This window comes from Copadichromis virginalis, linkage group LG6 (assembly GCF_057382275.1).
Source record: "Copadichromis virginalis isolate Kocher_CV1m ecotype Utaka linkage group LG6, C_Virginalis_male_GT1.1, whole genome shotgun sequence".
Taxonomy (NCBI): Eukaryota; Metazoa; Chordata; class Actinopteri; order Cichliformes; family Cichlidae; genus Copadichromis; species Copadichromis virginalis.
Genome location: NC_140623.1, coordinates 41,295,717 through 41,315,668, shown reverse-complemented (window position 1 = coordinate 41,315,668; position 19,952 = coordinate 41,295,717). Strand labels below are relative to the sequence as shown.

The 19,952-nt window shown below is 42.5% G+C and overlaps 1 protein-coding gene, 2 non-coding genes and 1 gene segment (V, D, J or C); 2 read left to right on the top strand and 2 right to left on the bottom strand.

Annotated features, from left to right (window-relative positions):
- The first annotated feature begins 709 nt into the window (after positions 1 to 709).
- Positions 710 to 4,085, top strand: LOC146708543 (Ig kappa chain V-V region J606-like). The segment is given in 4 exon segments: positions 710 to 814; positions 2,475 to 2,666; positions 2,775 to 2,927; positions 3,585 to 4,085. Coding segments are annotated over 4 exon segments (531 nt in total).
- Positions 4,086 to 4,418: 333 nt separating this feature from the next.
- Positions 4,419 to 4,491, bottom strand: trnak-uuu (transfer RNA lysine (anticodon UUU)). The gene has a single exon. It is a non-coding gene; the product is annotated as a tRNA-Lys (tRNA).
- Positions 4,492 to 5,146: 655 nt separating this feature from the next.
- On the bottom strand, positions 5,147 to 5,219 carry trnat-ugu (transfer RNA threonine (anticodon UGU)). Its single transcript has one exon. It is a non-coding gene; the product is annotated as a tRNA-Thr (tRNA).
- A 652-nt stretch (positions 5,220 to 5,871) lies between these two features.
- LOC146708538 (E3 ubiquitin-protein ligase DTX4-like) overlaps positions 5,872 to 19,952 on the top strand; it is a 41,066-nt gene continuing 26,985 nt past the window's right edge. The window contains exons 1-2 of one of the 2 annotated variants that reach the window (XM_085460480.1): positions 5,872 to 6,160; positions 8,718 to 8,944. In XM_085460480.1, coding sequence (XP_085316606.1) covers positions 6,096 to 6,160; positions 8,718 to 8,944 — 292 coding nt within the window. In that variant the 5' untranslated portion in view covers positions 5,872 to 6,095. Of the gene's footprint in view, positions 6,161 to 8,093; positions 8,470 to 8,717; positions 8,945 to 19,952 lie in introns of those variants that run through there. The other variant, XM_085460481.1, reaches the window with a different exon arrangement.

Genomic DNA, 19,952 nt, shown 5'->3' with positions numbered 1-19,952 from the left:
AGAATTTCTGCCATTTCTGTGGTTTTAACTTCCCTTTATGTCAGCCTGCTTCTCATGCTCAAACTCCAGTCTTTATTTCAAGATTCACGATTCTTTATTGTCATTATGCACAACAAAACATACAGTTATACTCCCTCACGTGGTGCACAACATTTAATTAACAGATAAATGTAGTGACGTATAAAAAGTATAAAGTCTAAGTAAATATATACATACAGATACATGTACTCATGCCTACATAAGTACACAAAAATAACAAATACATGTATGACTATAAAGGCAAAAGCAATAGGAATGAACATGAGATATTCACAGACTATGAAATGTACACAAAAAACTGATGATTACATGAGAATATGTGTATATCTTAGGATGTAAACATGCAGAATCAAAGTAGAATATTGCAGTTTTTACTTGTGTAGTAACATTTTATTACAATAATTTAGTTCCAAATACGTTACAGAGCAACAAAATACTAATATTTTTTTTAATAGTTTATAACCATTAACAGGTTAAGCAGAACTTAAATGCCAAGTTAGCCATTAATGTCAAGGTCATGTTTCCGGCTGTCCCCGGATCTCCATGCAAGTCTTACAATGGGATGATTGTAAGACTCGCATCAAACTACTGTGGAAAATTCACCTCACAGCAGAAGTGAAAGCAGTTAAAAGAGAATACAGAAGCAGGCTTTCAGTGGAAACAGCGGCTTGGCAGCTGAAAAGGAAGTGGTCTGTTAGACCCTAACATCATCACCTTCAGGGACACGAAAATAGATACAAGATGAGGTCTCACTGGATTACATCGATTCTTACTGGTGAGTAAGAAAAATGCTTTGTGGGGTATCAAAAGTCTGCTTTAGGAAGGAGGCAAATTTCAATGATACTGATGGAAATTTCACCTTCCAGCAGGTTAAAGTTGTGTCAGATGAACAAACAGATATGAGAGAGGGAGTCATGATGGCATGACATACACTCGATGTGGTTGTACTAACTGTGGTGATGGGAGCAGGACGTTTCATTGTTGTTTTTTGAATATTTTAAATGTTAAAAAGCAAAAAAAGTAAACTACAGAAATGCTCATGAGGAGAAAAGTTCGAATATTTTCATTGAATCAAAGAACTTGGGGTCATCAGGAAGTATTCAGGAGTCAGACTGCACTGCTGCTCGTAACAGAAAACAGCACCCACTATTACACATCAGCAAGCTCCGACTCAGGATACAAGAACTCACAGATATGTTCCACTCAAGTCACAAAAATAACATGACCTCCTCCAGCTGATTCATAGGATATACGTCTCAAAGAGAGAATTGAGCGTCATCTGCATAACATTTTAAATCTACAACATTAATCATCTTAATGATCTTAAAACCCCTTTCCTCGCTTTTAATTGAATTCTGATGCTCTTCTGTGAAGATGGTAGTTCATAGGTGCTTCTCCTCCAAACTGGCTGTGGGTCTGCTGGGAGTATAGGATAAAAGATGCAAATCCAGAAGTGGAAATCCAGGAAACCTGGAGGCTACAACTACTGCCAAGAAAACCTTTCCAGTCTCTGTCCAGTCAAATGAATTTGCTCCAAGTAGACTCTGATTACACACTAACTGCATAAAACTCAATGCACCTGAATACACTTTGAAGACTGAATGCTTAAAAAGCATTAAGGTGTTATGTATTGATTAAACAGCAAAAATATTATTTTTAACCATTTCGAATGGAAAAAAAACTCTTTCTGAAAACGAATCTGCTGAGTGCTTCCCATCAGAGCCAATGAGTTCTTTTTTGGATGAACAGACTGTAAATAAATGTGAAATGAGCAACACTTTTACATAACTGTGGATACAGAGAAATATTTTTGAAACACTTCTTCAGAAAATAAAGGAAAATGAGCCGCAGTGTGGTCCAGTTCTGTGAATCTGTGGTTTCCATCCACTGAGTAAGATAATCATTTCAAATGGAAATATTTTTCTGTTAGATGGTTTCTGTGCCAGCAGCCTTGAGTGTATAGTCATAGATTGTGTATGACAGATAAACAGCCGCAGTGATGTCACCCGCTGGTTTGGAATTCGTTTTTAAGCCAAGTTAGCATTTTTGTCACCATCATGTTTGTTTGTTTGGAGACAGATGTGATTGCATTCATAAACTGTATGGATGCACATACAAGCCAATTAGCTGCCGTGTTATTTGTCAGATAATTCAAAGTGACCCAGGCACTAACAGCATAAACTAGCTGTGTGCTGGCTGCAGGTGCAGATTTTTCCACCAGGTTGTAAACCTGTTATTTGTGCTGTGATTTATATATATATAGGAGACACTGGGGACTCACTCAGAGTCTGAGAAAGGTTCAGGTGGACTTTAGACGAGCTGCAGTTTTTCAACATTTTCCCACTGCTTGAGTAAAACTGAATTTTAAGGACACTGCAGAGAGAGATCTCTCTGTGTGGCTCGTTAAAAGTTGGTGTCCCTCTGATCCCCTTCAGAACTGATCACATCTGGGTTCTGGATGCTGCTTGTTCCTGCTGCTGAGGTCCAACACGTCCAGCTGGGTTCAACAGCCAGCGTGGGCTGTAACCTCTCCTATCTTTATGACACAACGTGGCTTAAGCATCACCCAGATAAACCTCCCACCATGATCTTGTCTGCCAGCCTCAAAGAGGGACGACCCATCCAAGGTGACCGATCATCTCACTTAAAAATGTTGGAAACATGCAGAGAGTGTAAGGCTGTGATTTCACTTTGTGAAGCAGGTGACCAGTAACTACCAGTTACTCTTTTTTTAGGGTTTCAGCTCAACAGTCGTTATACAGTGACTTTGGTGAACCGCTCTCTGGCACTGATGATCTCCAGTATCGAGGACAGAGACCTGGGGCTGTACTACTGTCTTTCCTACGTAAACTCAGACTTAAAAATTGGGGAAGGAACCAAGCTTCAGGGTAAGAGTAACCTTTAGGTGATATTTCACTGTGAAATTTTTCTTTAGCTCAGAGTCAGTTCTTCCACACAAACTTCCCCTGCAAAGTCCAAGCAGGACAGAAGGTGAGGTTATGTACTTGATGTAAACACAAATTTAATTCAGGAGCTATTTTACAAACCGGGCTGGACATCGAGAAATTATGCAACTTCTAAACGTTTGCTCGGACTCCAGCCTGAACGAGACGGATTCATGAACAGGTTTTTTAGAAAGATGTCGAGTGAAGTGTGGTCTAAAACGGGGGTGTCAGACATGGCCTGGTAGACAGAACTGGTCTGGGAAAGGGTCCAATTCATCCCACTCACTGGCTTCTGAAAATTTCACTTTTTACTGTACTGACGTCAGTGTTACGGCCTTCTTACTAATGACACGACCCATGGAGTGTCAGACTACACCCAAGTAAGAGATAAAGCATTAACCTGATGAACTTCTTTGATTTACAGCTGCATTTCTTTCTAATGTTGTGTAAATCACATTTTTATATTAAGAAGTCTCCGGGAATAAATGTGGAGTTAAACTTGTTCACACTGAAAAAAAGAAAACCAGTCAGAGGTGATGCAGGACTTCATGTCTCAGAACATGTTTCACCCTCGGCTTTATTTTGTCTGTTTGTCATCAGTTTCAGGTTTATCTCGGTTTCTTTTTAATCACTGGTACTGCATGATCACGGGTTTCATCCTCATGATTATGGTACTGGCTGTTTGTGTCACCCACTGGAAAGCTCGGGCGAAGGAGAAGAAGAAGAAGACCGCCATCCGGACCAGATCCTGACATCACCCGTAAATATATGACAAATAGTAGTAATACTTCAACTCCGACACCAACTACACTTTCACAGCTGATAGTTTATGCCCACTATTACATGGATTCAATGTATTAATGTTGCATTTGTATATATACAACCTGTGTGTGTATGTCTGGGTTTTTATTTTGTGTATAAAGTGTAGATTCTTTGTTTTTCTTCCACTTCTTATTTATGGCATTCTTATGTTGGGTTGCTAAATGCACTGTATTTTTTCCTTCAAGTAGTTAAAATGATTTGTTGCTATTTTGCTTATAAATGCAAAACAAAAAGTTAAGTCTTTGTGTATGTTATTATCCATGTTGCTCAGTTATTTAGTTCCCCACATATCTTACAAAGCTATGAACTTCAATACATCTGGAGACACCAAGATAAGGCAACAGGCAGATACTGGAGGTCGTTGGTTTTCTTAGAAATAAACTGAAGTGTATGAGAAATAAATACAAAAATTTCAAAGTTTTAAATTTAAAGTTTTTTAAGTTAAGCTAACAAGTGTAAAGCTGGGGTGGGAGTGGCTGGATGCCATACTGCTTCACAGAGTGAATGGGTTAAACGCAGAGAGGAATTTCCCCACGGTGATCAATAAAGAATACATTATTATTATAAACACACGCCACAGACCGAAAAACGGTGAAGAAGCAAAAACTCTGACGCCCGAACAGGGACTTGAACCCTGGACCCTCAGATTAAAAGTCTGATGCTCTACCGACTGAGCTATCCGGGCTCTGGACGAATTCACATAAATGCTGTATATGACGAGACACGTGCCATATAATTATATTGTTTGTTTGTTTTTTTTAAACTGGTCCGGATCTACGTTAATGGCACAGAGTCGTTTACAGTGTTTATAGCCTTTACAATAGACCCTGTGCACGAGAAAATGCTAACTTCTTGTTTTATGCTAAGGTGCACATAGTCTATTAGCTCTGAAGCGTTTGAAAATACCGGGGAGTAGCTGGCTAGCTCCCTGTTACAAACTGCTACCTTTACTAAACTGTATGCAGCTACAAAATGCAGCAAATACATTTATACAGACGCAGAAATACCACAACAACAACCTTCTCTGATTGTAATTTTTACACTACCTGATTTGTAAACAGAGAATCAGGCTACATTACATTAACAAGAATGAACGAATGACGAAGAACTTCTTCTACAATTCATTATATAAGCACAGAATTCTTTATTTTGATGCGCGTGGCTCTTGTGGTCCTCCATAGGACCAAGGTAGGAATTTTGTTTTGTAATAATTTATTTTGGTTTTCTGGGTCTTAACTTTTAATGAGATGAAAGAAAACGCTAAATTCTAGGGAACCTTGCTGGGTCGTCTAGAAGTGTCCAAGACACTAAACTAAGAATGAAAACAGAAAAGGATTCTCAGGCCCCAGCGAGATTTGAACTCGCGACCCCTGGTTTACAAGACCAGTGCTCTAACCCCTGAGCTATGGAGCCTGGGACGAAAGCGAGAGCCGCCAGTATTACCAAAATAGTTAGAGTCAAGTTAGTACAACGGACTTTGCAGGAGTATATCTGTAGAACCAAAGCGCCATTATGTTTTACGACATAATTATTAAGTAAAACAGACATTTTTGAATCCTGGTTACACACGTCATCAGTGGAAGCTAATTGAAACATACATATGAAAAAGTAGAGACGTAGAGATGAAGAGAAATGACTTAAGACTTTAAAAACGTCTAATCGGCTTCTAAAAGTTGATAAACGTGCAACTGAGTTTTCGTTATTCTGTGATTTCAATTTAAATGTTTTCAGTTTAAATAAAACAATCTAGATGTCATTCCATGTCCTCCACTAGACGGCAGTGTGCGACCACCCACACAAAGATAACCACTTTCCTAAACTCCTTTCTTTTAAAAAAAATTTCAGTGAATTCCCAACACATAGAAAAGGGTTTAATTTTACATTTGAAATCATATTCCACCTGTGCGCGTGTTACAAAAAGTAAGCAGGTCAGTAAACTGAAGCTGTATGTGTTCTCTTTCTTTGCGTCCACACTGGTGCGTTTCTGGGCGTGGAGTGAGGGGGCAGGAGCTGGTGGGGTCCCCTCTGGAGCCTCATAGTTTTTCACTACAGTGTGTTAGTGAAGATGGAGGCGAAGGGATACGTGCCAGATTAATTTCATCACATAATGGAGGCACCATTTTCCCACTTTTAACCCTTTAGATGGATTCTACTTCCTGACTTTTTTGGATAGTGTATTTTTCAGATTTATAAATAAGAGAAGAAAGCGAAGAGTGTTTTTCCTTTGTTGGGTAGAGAGAGGGAGAAAGAAAGGAGCCATGGTTGAGCCGAAAGGATAGATTTTCATTCATGAAGAACCGGGATTTTGTTCCGAAAGTCTTGGAGTGTGTGGACGCAGAAGATCGTATCAACAGGTGAGTGTTTTATACAAGTACTAACATTTGTGCGTAGATTAAAGCTGTAGAAAAGTGAGTATTTCAGGCAGACCTGCCCTCACAAACCTTTAGATTTTTCTTTGCGATACAAGAAGAGCTAGTATTACTGAGAATATGCTTTTTAAAAGCAGGAATGAGAAATCGCGTTTGTGAATTTATTTGCAGGCTGCTGAAAATGAAGTGATTGTGGGTTTAGTATCGAGCCGTGGCGACATTGTTAAAGCTGTTTCGTCTATTGCTGGACTTGTTTTCTTGTTTATATGATTTTTTTTTTATTTTGGACCCCCTCCCCTGCTGCTGGTGAAATGTGTCCGTCTGAGTGGACATTCCTCCAGATTTCAAAATTATTTCAGAATTTCAAGCATTAGCTACCAAAAAAACTGGATCGGCGTTTGGATTCTCTCCATCTCTCCTCCGCCTCTCCTTTTCCTTTTTTTTCTATTTGATCTACTAATCAAGGTGCAGGTACAGGTGGCCTGTCTGAGTGAGAGAACATACAGGGAGAGTCAGAAGCTGCATGTGTGCATTTGTCTGCATGTGTCTGCATCTTTGGCGTGCGCACTCGTGCGCGTTGAAGACTGTCCAGCGGTCATTTCCCGGTGCCCTGGGGGTCACTTTATACAGCCGTGAATGGCCGACTGTAGCAGAAGTCTCATGGGAAGCAGGAATCAGCTGAAAGAATCTCAGAATCAACACTTCATCCTCGCTTTAGTCTGTTTGGCTCTCGCTGCAGCGCACGCCAAATACGCACAGGTGCGCGCACGCAACCTGCCTCCCCCCGTCTTTTTCTCCTCAGTGTCTACCCTTTATTGTTATTTCACTAATAATCAAATGCAGTGTCACGTGAAGGACTAGAACTGTCATATTTGACGTGACCAAATCTATGTAATACAACAGCATCTCCTCTATCCTGTCCAATAGGGGCGTGCCTCGCTTTACAGTCGAAAATGTTTATTTTCTGTAGCTACGCACGAATCTGCTCAATGAATGAAGACATGAACAACAGAGGTCACGATTATTTCACTGCCACGAGACTGTGGTGGGTGGGTGAAGATTTGTGATATTTTTGGTTAATTCTTGTCATAAACAAAATGCACAAAATTCACAATGGTGACATTACCAGACTCTGATCTCAGGTTCAGATTTTGTTGACATTAATAATCTGGATAATTTCCATTTAAGATGAACATAGTGTCGCTAATAGTGTCATAGTGACATAGTGTCAACCAGCATTTAAAATTGAGTTATGGAAGCAGACTCTCCACTGCTAGTAGTTCTTTTCTTTTTCTTTTTTTTTGGGGGGGGGGGGTCCCAAATAGAAACAAACCACGAATAATTCTTTAAACATCTCTAGTTATTCAGTAACATGACTGAACTGAATTGTTTTTACTACAGTGAACATGGAGAGATACTTTAACCGCCTTAAATAACGCACAGGTTTAGCCTAAGTGACCTGGAATACGTCACATTAGCCCGTCAAGTGTCCCGGATGGGGCCAGTCTCCAACATCACCACTCCAGGAACAGCACAGCAGAACGTTTTTTCCTAGACTTCGCTGCAGTCGTCACACTTTACGGAGCCACGCAGTGTTCTGCATTGGACCCTCTGTGGGCTGCTTCTGGCCCTCACACCTCTGTGTGTTTAGTTTGTAACCATTGCTTATAACCAAGTTATTAGATGTTTCATTCTTCTCATCCACATTTATGTCCAAAGTCAACAAAGCTGTCCCCGCATAAAGCTCTGTGTCTGCTAAAGTTTAGTGAGTGGGTGGGGAGCAAATCATTGGTGTGCATATACAACTTTTCCTGTCACTGACTTCATAAACAGATGTTTATTTGTTTTTGAATGACAATCAGGGACCGGTCGAACCTGTTCAGGGTCTGGGAGTTGTTCTTTCTGAGGTTGCGCTGTTGGAAGCTACTACTTTCTCAACGTTTCAGTTTGCAACGCCCCAAACTACAGAAGGAAGGCACACACACACCCACAAACACACACACTAGCTGTTGCTGTCTACACCCAGCAAAAGGAATCAGCGGCTTCATTATTTTTTTATTTTTACGCGGCACCGAGGCCGAGACTGGAGTTACCCCAGCGCACAGGAACCTCAGCACCAGGCCGCCGAGCTCTGCGTGTGTGTCAGTGTGTTTTAGCGCAGCGTGTCGGTGGTCTAACAAAGGCAGGCTGAGCTGGGGCCGTGATTTCCTTCTCCCCGCGGCCATGCGCGGAGCTCGGATCTTCGTGGAAGAATGCGCCGCCTTCTCCCGGCGTTAGCTCAGCCTCGGCTCCATGTAAGTCCCCCAGCCTGGCTTCGTTTCAGCGATCGGGCCTTTGTTATTTATCACGACACTGGCTCGCACAGACAGGGAGCGATCGTGGCTGAAACGGAGGGATTATAGCGGAGAATTTCAGCCCGTTCGCTGCGCTTTTGGCCTCTGCTTGCCTTTATTTGGGCTAACAGCCTCCTCCTGTTTTACCTCCACGGCGCTGCTGCTTCTCACTGTTTTCTTGTCGTTTCATCTGTGCTTCTCCCCTCCAGGGCCAACAGTAACAACATGCTCCTGGCCTCTGCCGTGGTGGTGTGGGAATGGCTGAACGAACACGGCCGGTGGCGGCCCTACAGCCCCGCCGTCTCCCACCAGATAGAGGCGGCCATCCGGAGCAGCGACCCCCGCGGAGGGAGCGTGGTGCTCGGCCAGGTGGACAGCCGGCTCTCGCCCTACATCATAGATCTCCAGTCCATGCACCAGTTCAGACAGGACACAGGTAAGCTGGGACGATGGGGCAAATGGTGCACGCTGCAGAGCTGTCATGTCGGGGTTTATTTGCAGGTTCGGGGACATAAACTTGCTGCACTGAAGCAGAGTAACAGTCCTGTTATGGCCAGGGGTGCTTACAGGATTTCTATTATTGGGGGACCCGTAATGAGGAAGGGGGGGTCCAGTGGAGATCAGCGTCAAATGAAGTGTCGAGAACAGCAGCATGATTGTGAATTTACAGCTTCGGTGTAGTTTCGTTTTACACCTCTTTATTTTTGTAATGCGCTGCGTGGACAGACTAAGGTCAAGTGTACTATTTATGAATATATAAAAATGGAATAGTACTTATATTTTACTTTTTACTACAAGCCTCATTCGCCCAACCACACAAGCACATACACACGCAGCTCGTCTCAGGCCTGTTTCAGACTTCTGCTGTGAATCTTTGTACGTAAGTTGGTGACGTCGTTGTCGGTATTTTTCCTAGTGTGTTGTGCGTTAGTTACCTTGTGTCCCGGTGGCTGGGTGCCCGTCCTTTGTTTCATTTTTACAGTCAAACGTATTTGTCCTTCTACTTTTTCCACTTCTTTGTGCATTGCTTCACATCCAGTTTGCGAAGATACATTTGAAAGCCACAGCGATAAAGTAGCTGGAAATGCACAGGAGGACTGTCGACAGGCCAGCGTTTCACTTCTCAGGTGGTGGTTTGTGGACAATAAACTAGTGACACTTGCAGGTGTTCTCTGTCTTGTACAGGGTTGCTTCAGCATGCAGGCTGTAGTAGCCAGAGACTGAACCCTTGTCATTCTCTCTCATGCCTGAGCCACATCCACCACAGTACTGTGGTACATCAATTTGGAGACTTTTAGGAGAAAACTTTGAAAAGAACTCCGCTATTGCTTTGTCCCTGTTTCATCGTATTTAGTTCCTTCGCATCCAGCGCTGAATCAAAAAGCCTGAGTTTTTCTCTGAGTAGTGACACCTGTCGTTCAGAACAAGATTGCAGCGAGCACGGAGTCCCTAAAATGTACATCACTCAGACCCAAGTGGGCCCTAGCAGGCTCACAGATGTGGAAACTGCTGACACATCTGTAATACAGATGTTCCACACTCCCAGTTTTCTGGTTTCATGTTTATTTTAAAGTCTCTGTTTTCCTGTTTCTCTCACTTACATAACTTTCAAACATTGTTCGTGTAATTGGCGTACACGTGTTCGTCTAATGTCACAGAGTTAATACAGTCTAGACACACAAATATAATTTCTGTAGAAGGAACCTGGCAACACACCCACCAATTCGAGGGGTGTCTAAGGGTTTCCTGCAAAGACACCTCTTGCCCAACCTCAGGAATTCTGTTAGTGCACAGTGTACTTCTTTAGCATCTGGATTTTGGCCTCTACTAATCATGGTTAAAGCTTTTTCCTTAAGTCACTGTTTACCCCTAAACACATCACTGTATAAGCTTAGACAGAGGTATAAGACAGTGGTGTCAAACATGTAGCCCAGGGTCCAGGAAAGGCTTACCAGTGGCTCTATTACAGCTCTCAGGGTAGCTCTAAAAGTCTCAGCAAAGTCATTAATAACTTAATTTTTAATGTCTTAAATTTGCTGTTCCTGGTGTGATGGTGGCAGCCTACTAATCAGGGGTGTTTGGAAAATTAGAAGTATTTTTAGAGCTTGACAAGTTGTTTGACTCATAAAGAATAAGTATTATTTAGTTCCAAGAACTCAACATGTGAAGACTATAATGCACCTGTAATATAATTCATAAAAATATACATCCGTTTGCTCAGCGTATGACGACTGGGACCATTCTTATATACCCTGAGACGTCTCCAAAGGCAGTGTTATCCAGGAAGATCCTGCTAGAGAATGCAGTCAATCTGGGATTCTGCTGGACAATCCTCCAGATGTTTGCACCACATTTATTTGGGTCAACAGGGCTGAAATATGCGATGTGAGGAAATCGAAAGACACCATCTGTGATCTCTCATAGGATCTGACTTCACGTTTAAAAGGCTGGCTGAAGGCTCGAGATCCAGCCCTCTGCAAACTTTAATCCAGCCCAGAACATTTGAGAATGCAGAGTTTGTTAGAGAACAGTTCAGTCACACAGTCTGGGTTTCAGCAATAAGAACCACCAGTTTGGTGAATGGCTTGAGTTTGTTTGGTTTTTCCTGATGTTTGTGGGCTGCGTTTGAGATGTTTCAGACGTTCTCTTATCTGACAACAGAAACAGAAAAACGTACATGAGACCAGTTTCACTGTGAATTTTGTTGCATTGAACAACAACAACAACAAACTTTATTTATATAGCACATTTAAAAACCAGTGGTGTACCAAAGTGCTTAACATGCAAGAGGGTAAGATGAAGTAACAGGGAAGGATGAGGGCTATGGCAAGGTACCAAAACGTGCTAGCAGGTTGAATGGCATTAAAACACACGAAGGGAAAAGAATTGCATATAAAAGCATAAAAGAAGGCTAAGTGTAGAAGATCAAACAGTCAAAAAATTAAAAATGAATTAAAAGCCGAAGATAAGAATAAGCGTTAAGCTAACTATCAAGCAAGCGTTAACTGGTAGAAAAGGTGAGGCTAAATAAGTGGGTTTTTAACCGCGATTTGAAGGATTGAATGGAATCAGACTCACGTATAGCGATGGGGAGGTTATTCCATAAATCGGGTGCAGACAAGGCAAACGCGCGGTCACCTCTAGTCTTCAGCCGAGATCTTGGCAGTACCAGGAGTGACTGGGAAGATGATCTTAATGCTCTAGTAGGGGGGTATGATCTAAGTAGCTCAATGAGGTAGCTTGGTGCTATATTGTTAATAATTCAGAAGGTAAGCAGCAGGATTTTGAATCGGATGCAGTACTTAACGGGAAGCCAACGCAGATCAGCAAGGACACGGGTGATAGAGACACGCCGCCCACTACCAGTAAGGAGACGAGCAGCTGCATTCTGAACAATTTGGAGTCTATGGAAGAGAGTAGAGTTAAGACCGAAGTAAAGTGAGTTGCAATAATCCAACCTGGATGTCACAAAGGCGTGGATAAGCTTTCCAAGGTCCCGATGTGGAACATAATGTCTGGCCTTGCTAATAAGACGCAATTGATGGAAACAAGATTTAACAACAGAAGACGCTTGTTAATCGAACTTAAAAGAGCAATGAATATTCAAACAGAGAGTAGGAGAGAGTCAGACGGATATAAACAGCAAACAGAAAGCCAAGTGAGCTAAACTGCACTGAAGCACATGAAGGGACAGGAGATGGGAGACCACGGAAGTGGTAGTTTGAGTATTTGCATGTATATTTAGAGTGTTTTTAACACCTCCTGACGCCCTAGCAGAGCTGTTAATACAGTTTAATTCAGAAACAACGTGTTAAACACCAAAGTCACAAAAACAGTCAAACTACAACAAACTGAACGTCAATGCAGTTTCATCACAGTTCATGACCTAGCCACGACCGCTAATCTACTGATGCAGCTTCCTGAGCGTAAATTTTACATGTACTTTTTGACTTGTACTGATTCATTTCAGTGTTGATGGACTAAATGATTCGGTCACTTACACCAGAAACTGCAGGTGTTTGTTTCGTGTTTATTACATGAAGTCGTCATTAAAAATAAATGGTTAGGTTCGGAAAAGGGTCACGGTTAAGTTTTTTTTGAGTGGAGAAAATTCAAAGTGGCTTGCAAAAGCAGCAGGCGGTCTAGTTTTTGGTACTAAGGGGCTTTATATTACCACAGCTTTGATTTGATACTTTCAAGTTTTAAAAAGAAAACTCAAAACATTGTAGAAATGCATTTTTAGCAAACAGAAAGCTCTTTAAAACAGTAAGATAAGAAAGCGCCCAAAACATAACATGAAATCTTTGAAAAATAACAAATAAAAAAGAAGGCCAACAAGTTTTTGTCTTTAAATATTTCTGTGATACAGAACAAATGTTAGTGTGTGTGTGTGTGTGTGTGTGTGTGTGTGTGTGTGTGTGTGTGTGTGTGTGTGTGTGTGTGTGTGTGTGCTTGAGATCCAGCAGTATGATGTTTTGGAGCAGCTGTGAATGACCATCACAGCTCTGAGTTCACTGCATACTTAAACCCTTATCCACTGACACTAAACACACACACATGCACACACACTTTCCCAGCAGCTGCATCCTCCTCCGACGGAGAAAAGAAACAGAGGGACCTCGACTTTGTGGACAGAATGGAGAATTTCAAGGCTTAATGAGCAGAGTTCACTCCAGCCGTCCTCCTCTGTTGCTCCCTCTGCTCTTCCATTTCTGCTGCCCGAGTGTTTAGTTTCATCGATAGGCAAAAAAAAAAAAAAAAATCCCTGGGGTCTTTCTGTCCGACGTGGGAGAGAGAGAAGTGTATGAGTGTGTTTTCGGTGCAGAAGGAGTGAGATAATTGGGCAGTGCGTATTCTTTCGTTCTTTCTCTCACGCTCACATCGTTTTTCCAGAGATCTTGGATTTTCCCAAACAGATGCGAGCACACTCATTGTGGTTTTGACATGCACGGAAGGGAGAAAGCGTTTAGAGAAGTAGAAGCTGAGGCGCAGGTTCTGATAAGTCTGAGGTTATAATGTACATAAAGAACACTCAAAAAAATAACTTTTTGAATGAACATAAAAAAATCATGGAAAGAATTCCCACATAATTAAATTGCTTTATTTTAGCATTATGCAATTCTGTTATTCCAACTTAATGTGCTTGAGTTGGACTAACTTGATTAATTAATGATGAATCAACTGTTTTACTACAGTTGAGTCCAACTTAATTTAATTGAGTTGATCCAACCCATGCAAATTACGTTAGTGCGACAAAAATGCTTAATTGTAATAGAAAGCCATGTGGAAATCCTTTCCATGATTTTTTAAAGAGTTATGTTTTTTTGGAGTGTTCAACAAAGTCTAGAGTCTGGTTAACATAAAATGTTAATGGATTTATAATAACTTCCACTCCATCCATCCTCTTATCTTTACCATCTTTTGTAAATGTAACAACCACCCAATTTCATTTTTATAATTCCCACTTAGTTTTCAGTTCTACGTTTGTTAAACCCCAGAATGCTCTTATGTTTTTCATCTCAGATATTTTGCTTTCTCCTTAAATCTGGTGGCCTTATGGGACAGAGATGTAAAAAGCAGGCACAGAGCAACAGATACGATACTGATGAAGTATGAAATAGAGGAGTTGGGGTGGAGGTGGGCTGCAAAGTGGCTTGCAGATAGATGAGGACCTGTAGGGAGAACTGTTCATGTACCACAGGGAAGTGACCTGAATGCAGACTCTCAGAAGCTGAGCTGTTGCCTTTAAATACTTTAAATGCTTCCCCCTGTGTGAGATTTGCCAGTTAGATCAGTAGAAGGTAGCTGAGTCATCACCTGATGTGACTGGCTTGGAGACTGGCTGGTGCAAAAGCACATCACATTTCAGATGGCACAAAGGCGAATTCACACAGGTTTGTTTTGAAGTTGTTCCCTGTGCTTTGTGCACAAAACTGTTCCATATATTTATTTTTCAAAGTGTGGAAATATAAACCGTCCTAATGGAAGATGAGGTCCTCAGCACCTTTGAGCTGCCAGGTCCTCCTGCAGACCACCTCCTGCATGCAGATGGAGACTTCCTTTGGAGAGCGGCGCGTACATTTGACCCCGCTGGGAAGAATACATGCACTACAGGTCTGTCTTTACAGTCACGTATGAAAGGATCTCCCTCCCAGTGCAAGCTCTCCCAGCACTGTCAGATGTGGTTGGAGCAGAGCGTGTTTCCTGTTCACCTCAGGTCTCGCAGCGGGATCGTCGCTCCGCAGACGCTCGCTGCGCTGTCACCACTGATAGCACGCCGTTTAGCTGACATTCAGGGAAAAGCCTTCATGTTCCTGTGCTGCCCTGCTTCCCTGGGAGCTTCACTGCTAACAGTGATGTGGTATTTCTGCTCTGCACTTCTTAGACATGAAGGTTGTCATTGTGGTGGCGGTGGTCTCGTTTCTGTGGGTGCGCTCTTCCTTTGGACCGTGGAGGCTTTTCAGTTCGTCCTTGCTTGCAATCCAGCTCCTTTTCTTTAACTTTAATTAACTTCTCTGATGGATCATCTCGAATCACTTCATCACTTGTAGTTTTTGGAAAAGGGAGCGTAATTATTCTTATATGCAAATATGTGACGTTATGACCTTGATGAGCTATTTGGGACGAGACTTAAATGAGCCTCCTTTGAACACATGTATGCTTTCAGTCATTTGTGTGAGTACAACACGATTTCCTGTAAACACAAAGATTTTAATCTGACAGTATCTTAACTTCCTGTTCCTGTCCTGCTTGAAGTTCTTTTTATGTGAAATTGGTACAGAAGGGATTTTTTTTACATGTTAAATAATAATAATATGTATATTGTTGTTAGTCCCCGTAGGGAAATTACTCCTCTGCATTTAACCCATTCACCCAGTGAAGCAGTGGCAAGCCACCAATGCAGCACCCGGGGAGCAGTGTGTAGGGACGGTACCTTGCTCAGGGGTGTCTCAGGGTAGCCGTTCAGTGAAGTCGAACCCCCAACCTTCCGATCATGGGGCAACCACCCTACCTGCTGAGCTATCCCTGCCCTATATTTATATTTGAACCAAAAATCCTCTATTTGCCTTCATACTTCTGTCCTGCTTTTCATGAAGATTTACAGTCAATCAGCAGCAGCTCTGGTATGAAAACAGTGAAGATTTTGGACTTCTCTTCTTTTGAGTTTGCGAGGAGACAAACCCATGCAAATATTTTGAGAGAAATAAATGCAGAGCCGCTACAGCCAGCTGCCTCTCCAGAGAGTCTCTCATTCTTTGGGCAGATTCTGGCTTCACAAACTTGGACTGCAGCTGGAAACTGTAACAGTTTATGCTCACCACTTTCATCCTCTAGTGTTCTTTTCACTTGTCGCACACGTTGGTTTGCACACTTATATAAATTGTGTTGATGTCACAGCATGTGTGAGCAGTGACCAACAGGCTGAACATAGCTGCAGAATATGTGCACTACAGTAGCATGTGAAGCAGAACAAGACTGTGGGACGAGAGGCTGAGTGGAGAGGCAGCTGGATGATGCTGGACGACCTGGTGACCCTGCTGTTAGGAGAAAGAAACAAGATGAAGATGGCCAGGGCTAGTTTCACAATATGGACAAAGTGATTGCCATCCAGTAAATTGGTTGGCCAATCGTCTTTTACGCTTGTGTGTAAACATTTTTTAAAAATTAGTCACTAATTAGTGTTCATGTGGTTTAGGAGAGGCCTGACTTAGCAGAAAATCTTTGTACCCAGCACATTTGAGCTGCTCTGACTGCATAACCGAGATGAGGGTGTGGTTGTTGAAATAAAGTAAACACGTTTTTATGAGATGTTTTCAACAGAGTGACGTAAATGTCCTTATTTTACTGGGCTTTAAAAGAGCGGCTCGTCATCGCTTTCTTTGTGCGGCTTCTGTTTTTTTCAGACTTCGAGGGCATCTTGTGTTTTTTTGTTGCCCCTGCAGCTTGTTGCTGCTCTCGCTCCAGCTGGTCCTGCTGAAGGAGGCACATTCCCAGACCCCCACAAAGCCCCGGGGCGTTAGGGTCACAGTAGAAGGCGGGTCGGGGGTGGATTCCCCAGAGACGGAGGGTTGGGGGTAGATTGGTGGTGACAACAAAGAGCGGAGGAAGGGGGGAGAGGGAGTGGCAGCAAACATCAACACTGACTCTGTCTGCACGCACAACAAACCAGTTGGCAGGAAATAAACAATGGGTTTGCACGCACTGGTGAAACCTCCATGCAAGAGACGAGATGTTTGTTTAAAGGGTCTTGTTGTTTGATATGTTTGGGTTTTATCTATCAAGCCCACAGTCTGCAGACGTGTCACACTGCTCTGCTTCTAATGTTCAGGCTACTACGCTTCAGTGTTTCTGAAAATCTGCAGCAGAAGGATTACCAAAGACTAAATGTCTCGTTTGACATTTTTAAGCCTTGTAAAGGTAGTGGAACAAGCTCTGAACACAGTATTTTGGTATCACCTTTCTAAGGTAAAAGCTTCTTAACCATCTCAGATTTTCTTAAAAATTCAAAACCAACACCAAGGATCGGGCGAAGAGTTAGCACCGCCTCTTCATATTCACTTTTTACCTTATTCCCAAATGGAAACTGGGTCTCTTCCTTTGTCTCAAACTCTCCGCTTTATGTTCTGCTTCCTCTGGTTCACCTGATCTGTCTCTCTTCTCGACCTCTTGCCCTCTTTGTATGCTTTTCTCTCTCACACTCTCTGAAGCTGAAAATTGAATCTGAACCCAACACTCGAGGGACGGGACTCTTTCAAGGTGAGACAAAGACACGAAGAGAGGGAGAGAGAGAAGAGGACAAAGTGGGTGGGTGTGGAAAAAAAAGAGTGGAGAGCTCAGCTGAAAGTTAAACAGTGATGAGGAATATTAGTGGAATAAGAAACGATGGAGAGCGCCGAAAAATCATGATATTGTCAGGAGATGAAAAAGTGACTTCTTTAAATCACATGCCTGGACGTGTCGTCTCTCTTTGGTATGATAGTAAATATCTTTAAGAGAATGAACATCATCGCTGTAAATGTACTGTTATCTAAAGAGATAACAGTTGGAGTTTCCATTCAGGCCCACAGATGAAGAAAGTTCCAAATACAAAGGTTATCAAATCAATAAATCTACCCAGAATCTAGATATGAGCCGGCGTCATACGCGTATCACAAACAGCCCACTGACAGGACTGCAGAGTGGCTAAATTTACAAAGGAAGATAAAACTATCAAGTGAAAGAAGTGTGAAGAGGTTAAATACGGAGCCCCGCAAGGGACATTGGAGAAAAAAAATTAAAGATGAACTTTTGCGAGATCTTGCAAAATAGGCCGAATCCTTCCGAGGCCGCCAGCTCAATGCTGACCAGGTGGTCGAGGAACGATGTGCCCAGAGTGCGGTGTTCCCTCTGGCTCTAGTGGGCCTCGACCTCCCGGTCATCTTCGAGCAGGTGGGTAACAGACGTCTCTGAAGACTTTTGCAAATATGTGATGTCTTGATAAACCGAGCAGATATTTGAAGTTTACACTTTCTGTAACCCAGAAAGAGTAATATTAAAACTAACTAGCTGCAGCCAATGTTGGAAACTGGAATTGGCTGGGCCGCGCTATGAATTCTTGGATAGGTTGGGCCACAAAGGATACACCCGGCCCATCCATCAAATTCGGGGAAATGAAGGATGCATTTGAAGCAGCCTTCAAATTGAGACAGCCTTCGTCGCCTGGCTGTGAAGTCATCGGCCTTCAGATGCACCCTGTGAAGGATGCGGCCTATTTTGCGAGATCTCTCAAAACCTTTGTGAGATCTCGCAGAAGTCCCTCACAGGGCTCCGTAGTTAAACACATAAATCAGGCTGAAAACAAGACCGCTGCTGCAGACAAAAAGCACTTTATGAACCTGTGTGAATTTTAAATGCTCTGCTCAGTAAACGTGAAAAAGAGCTAAAGAGCTGAAAAAATTCCGACTGTGTCAGGCAACAGGACATCGGCATCATTTTTTAATTGCTTGCAGCCAATAAGATAATAGCAGAAATCAAGCAGCTTCCAGGAATCCCGATTTCTTACTGATGCTATTCAGGAGAAACAGGCAGACTTTTTATTATCTCTTAAAACCGCAGGAAATCAAACACAGGTGAAACTGATGAGGGTGGACAGACAATCACAAAGGAGGGAAGGAAACAAAAGCAGAAAGTGAAAACACATGTGACACGTGAGAAACGTAACCTTCAAAGTAAAACACAAACACAGCAATGTGACAGGAGTGCCCTGAGTCAGTGTTAAAACCATTTTTGTTTACCCCGTCCCGTCAGTGCATTAGCATATGTTTGCAAAGGCTGTTGCATAAAAATGTCTGACTTGAAACTGCTGTTCCAGTTGTGCAACACCGCCGCGTTTAAAGCTCACTAATCCTCGAGAAGCAGACCGAAGAAAGCCGAGTTAGTGTCCTGCAGAGTGTCAGCTTGTTTTCTGTGCAGAAGGAAGTCCAGGGAAAGTGAGATGAAGAAGCTGGAAGGGTCAGAGCTCAGCTTTTCTCTCTCAGTTGTTGTTGTGAAACTCTGCGTGTCGAGTTACTGTTACTGGGAGGCCTCCGGGGGGGCATCACTCACCGCCTGTGCACACACATATAGGAAAGCATGTGAAGGCATCAGTAAATATTTATGTCCCTGCTGCTTCTCGGGGAGTTTTTTAGCCTTAAAGTGTGAGTTCACCCCTAAATTTGAATTCTCCTCTGTCCTGTAGTGCTGTGAATTTCCCCCCTGAAAAAACAACGTCGCTGTCCAGAAACCGTGAATCTCGTTGCATGTAGGAACTGTTTTCTTTCTACTGAACTACACCCAGCAGACAGAGGTATCCGTCTGACCATGACGAGAGGCTGAAGATTTTGTTTGGCGCATGTAGACGGAAAGAAAACAGGGGTCCAGTTCAGTGAGAACCAAATCTCAGTGCGACATAAAGGATTATTATGAAGTGTGAATAATGCAAACTCAAGCGAGTCCAAGAATAAAAATAAGAAGCAGGGAATGAACATAATGGGGTCTACTTTAATGTTCAGGAGCTCGTTTTATTTATTCAGCCTAGGTAGTCGCCCTAATCTCAGTGTTAAGATTACAAAAGCTGGCGCAAGTTTGCAGTTTGGCTGGAAAAAGAGAAAGCAAAGAAGGATGAAAGAAGAAAAAGTGACAGCAGAGGAAGAGACGGCATCAGACAGCAGGAGGGTGAGAAATCAGGACGAAGTAATGAACAAAACAAGAAACAAGAACAGAAAGTGTGAAAGTGATGACAAAAGTCGAGATGAAATAAAGCGCATGAAGCAGGTTTGTCTTATCCTCTCAACCGCTTCCTCTTTGTGTCTCGTTTCGGTTTTATTGCTGTGAGAATGTGCCACAATCCGGTCTCGGTGCAACCTTTCCAAGTGTGTCAATTTGAATTTTTCCATCCCTGTCTTCATAAAGACTCCGGAGGTGTT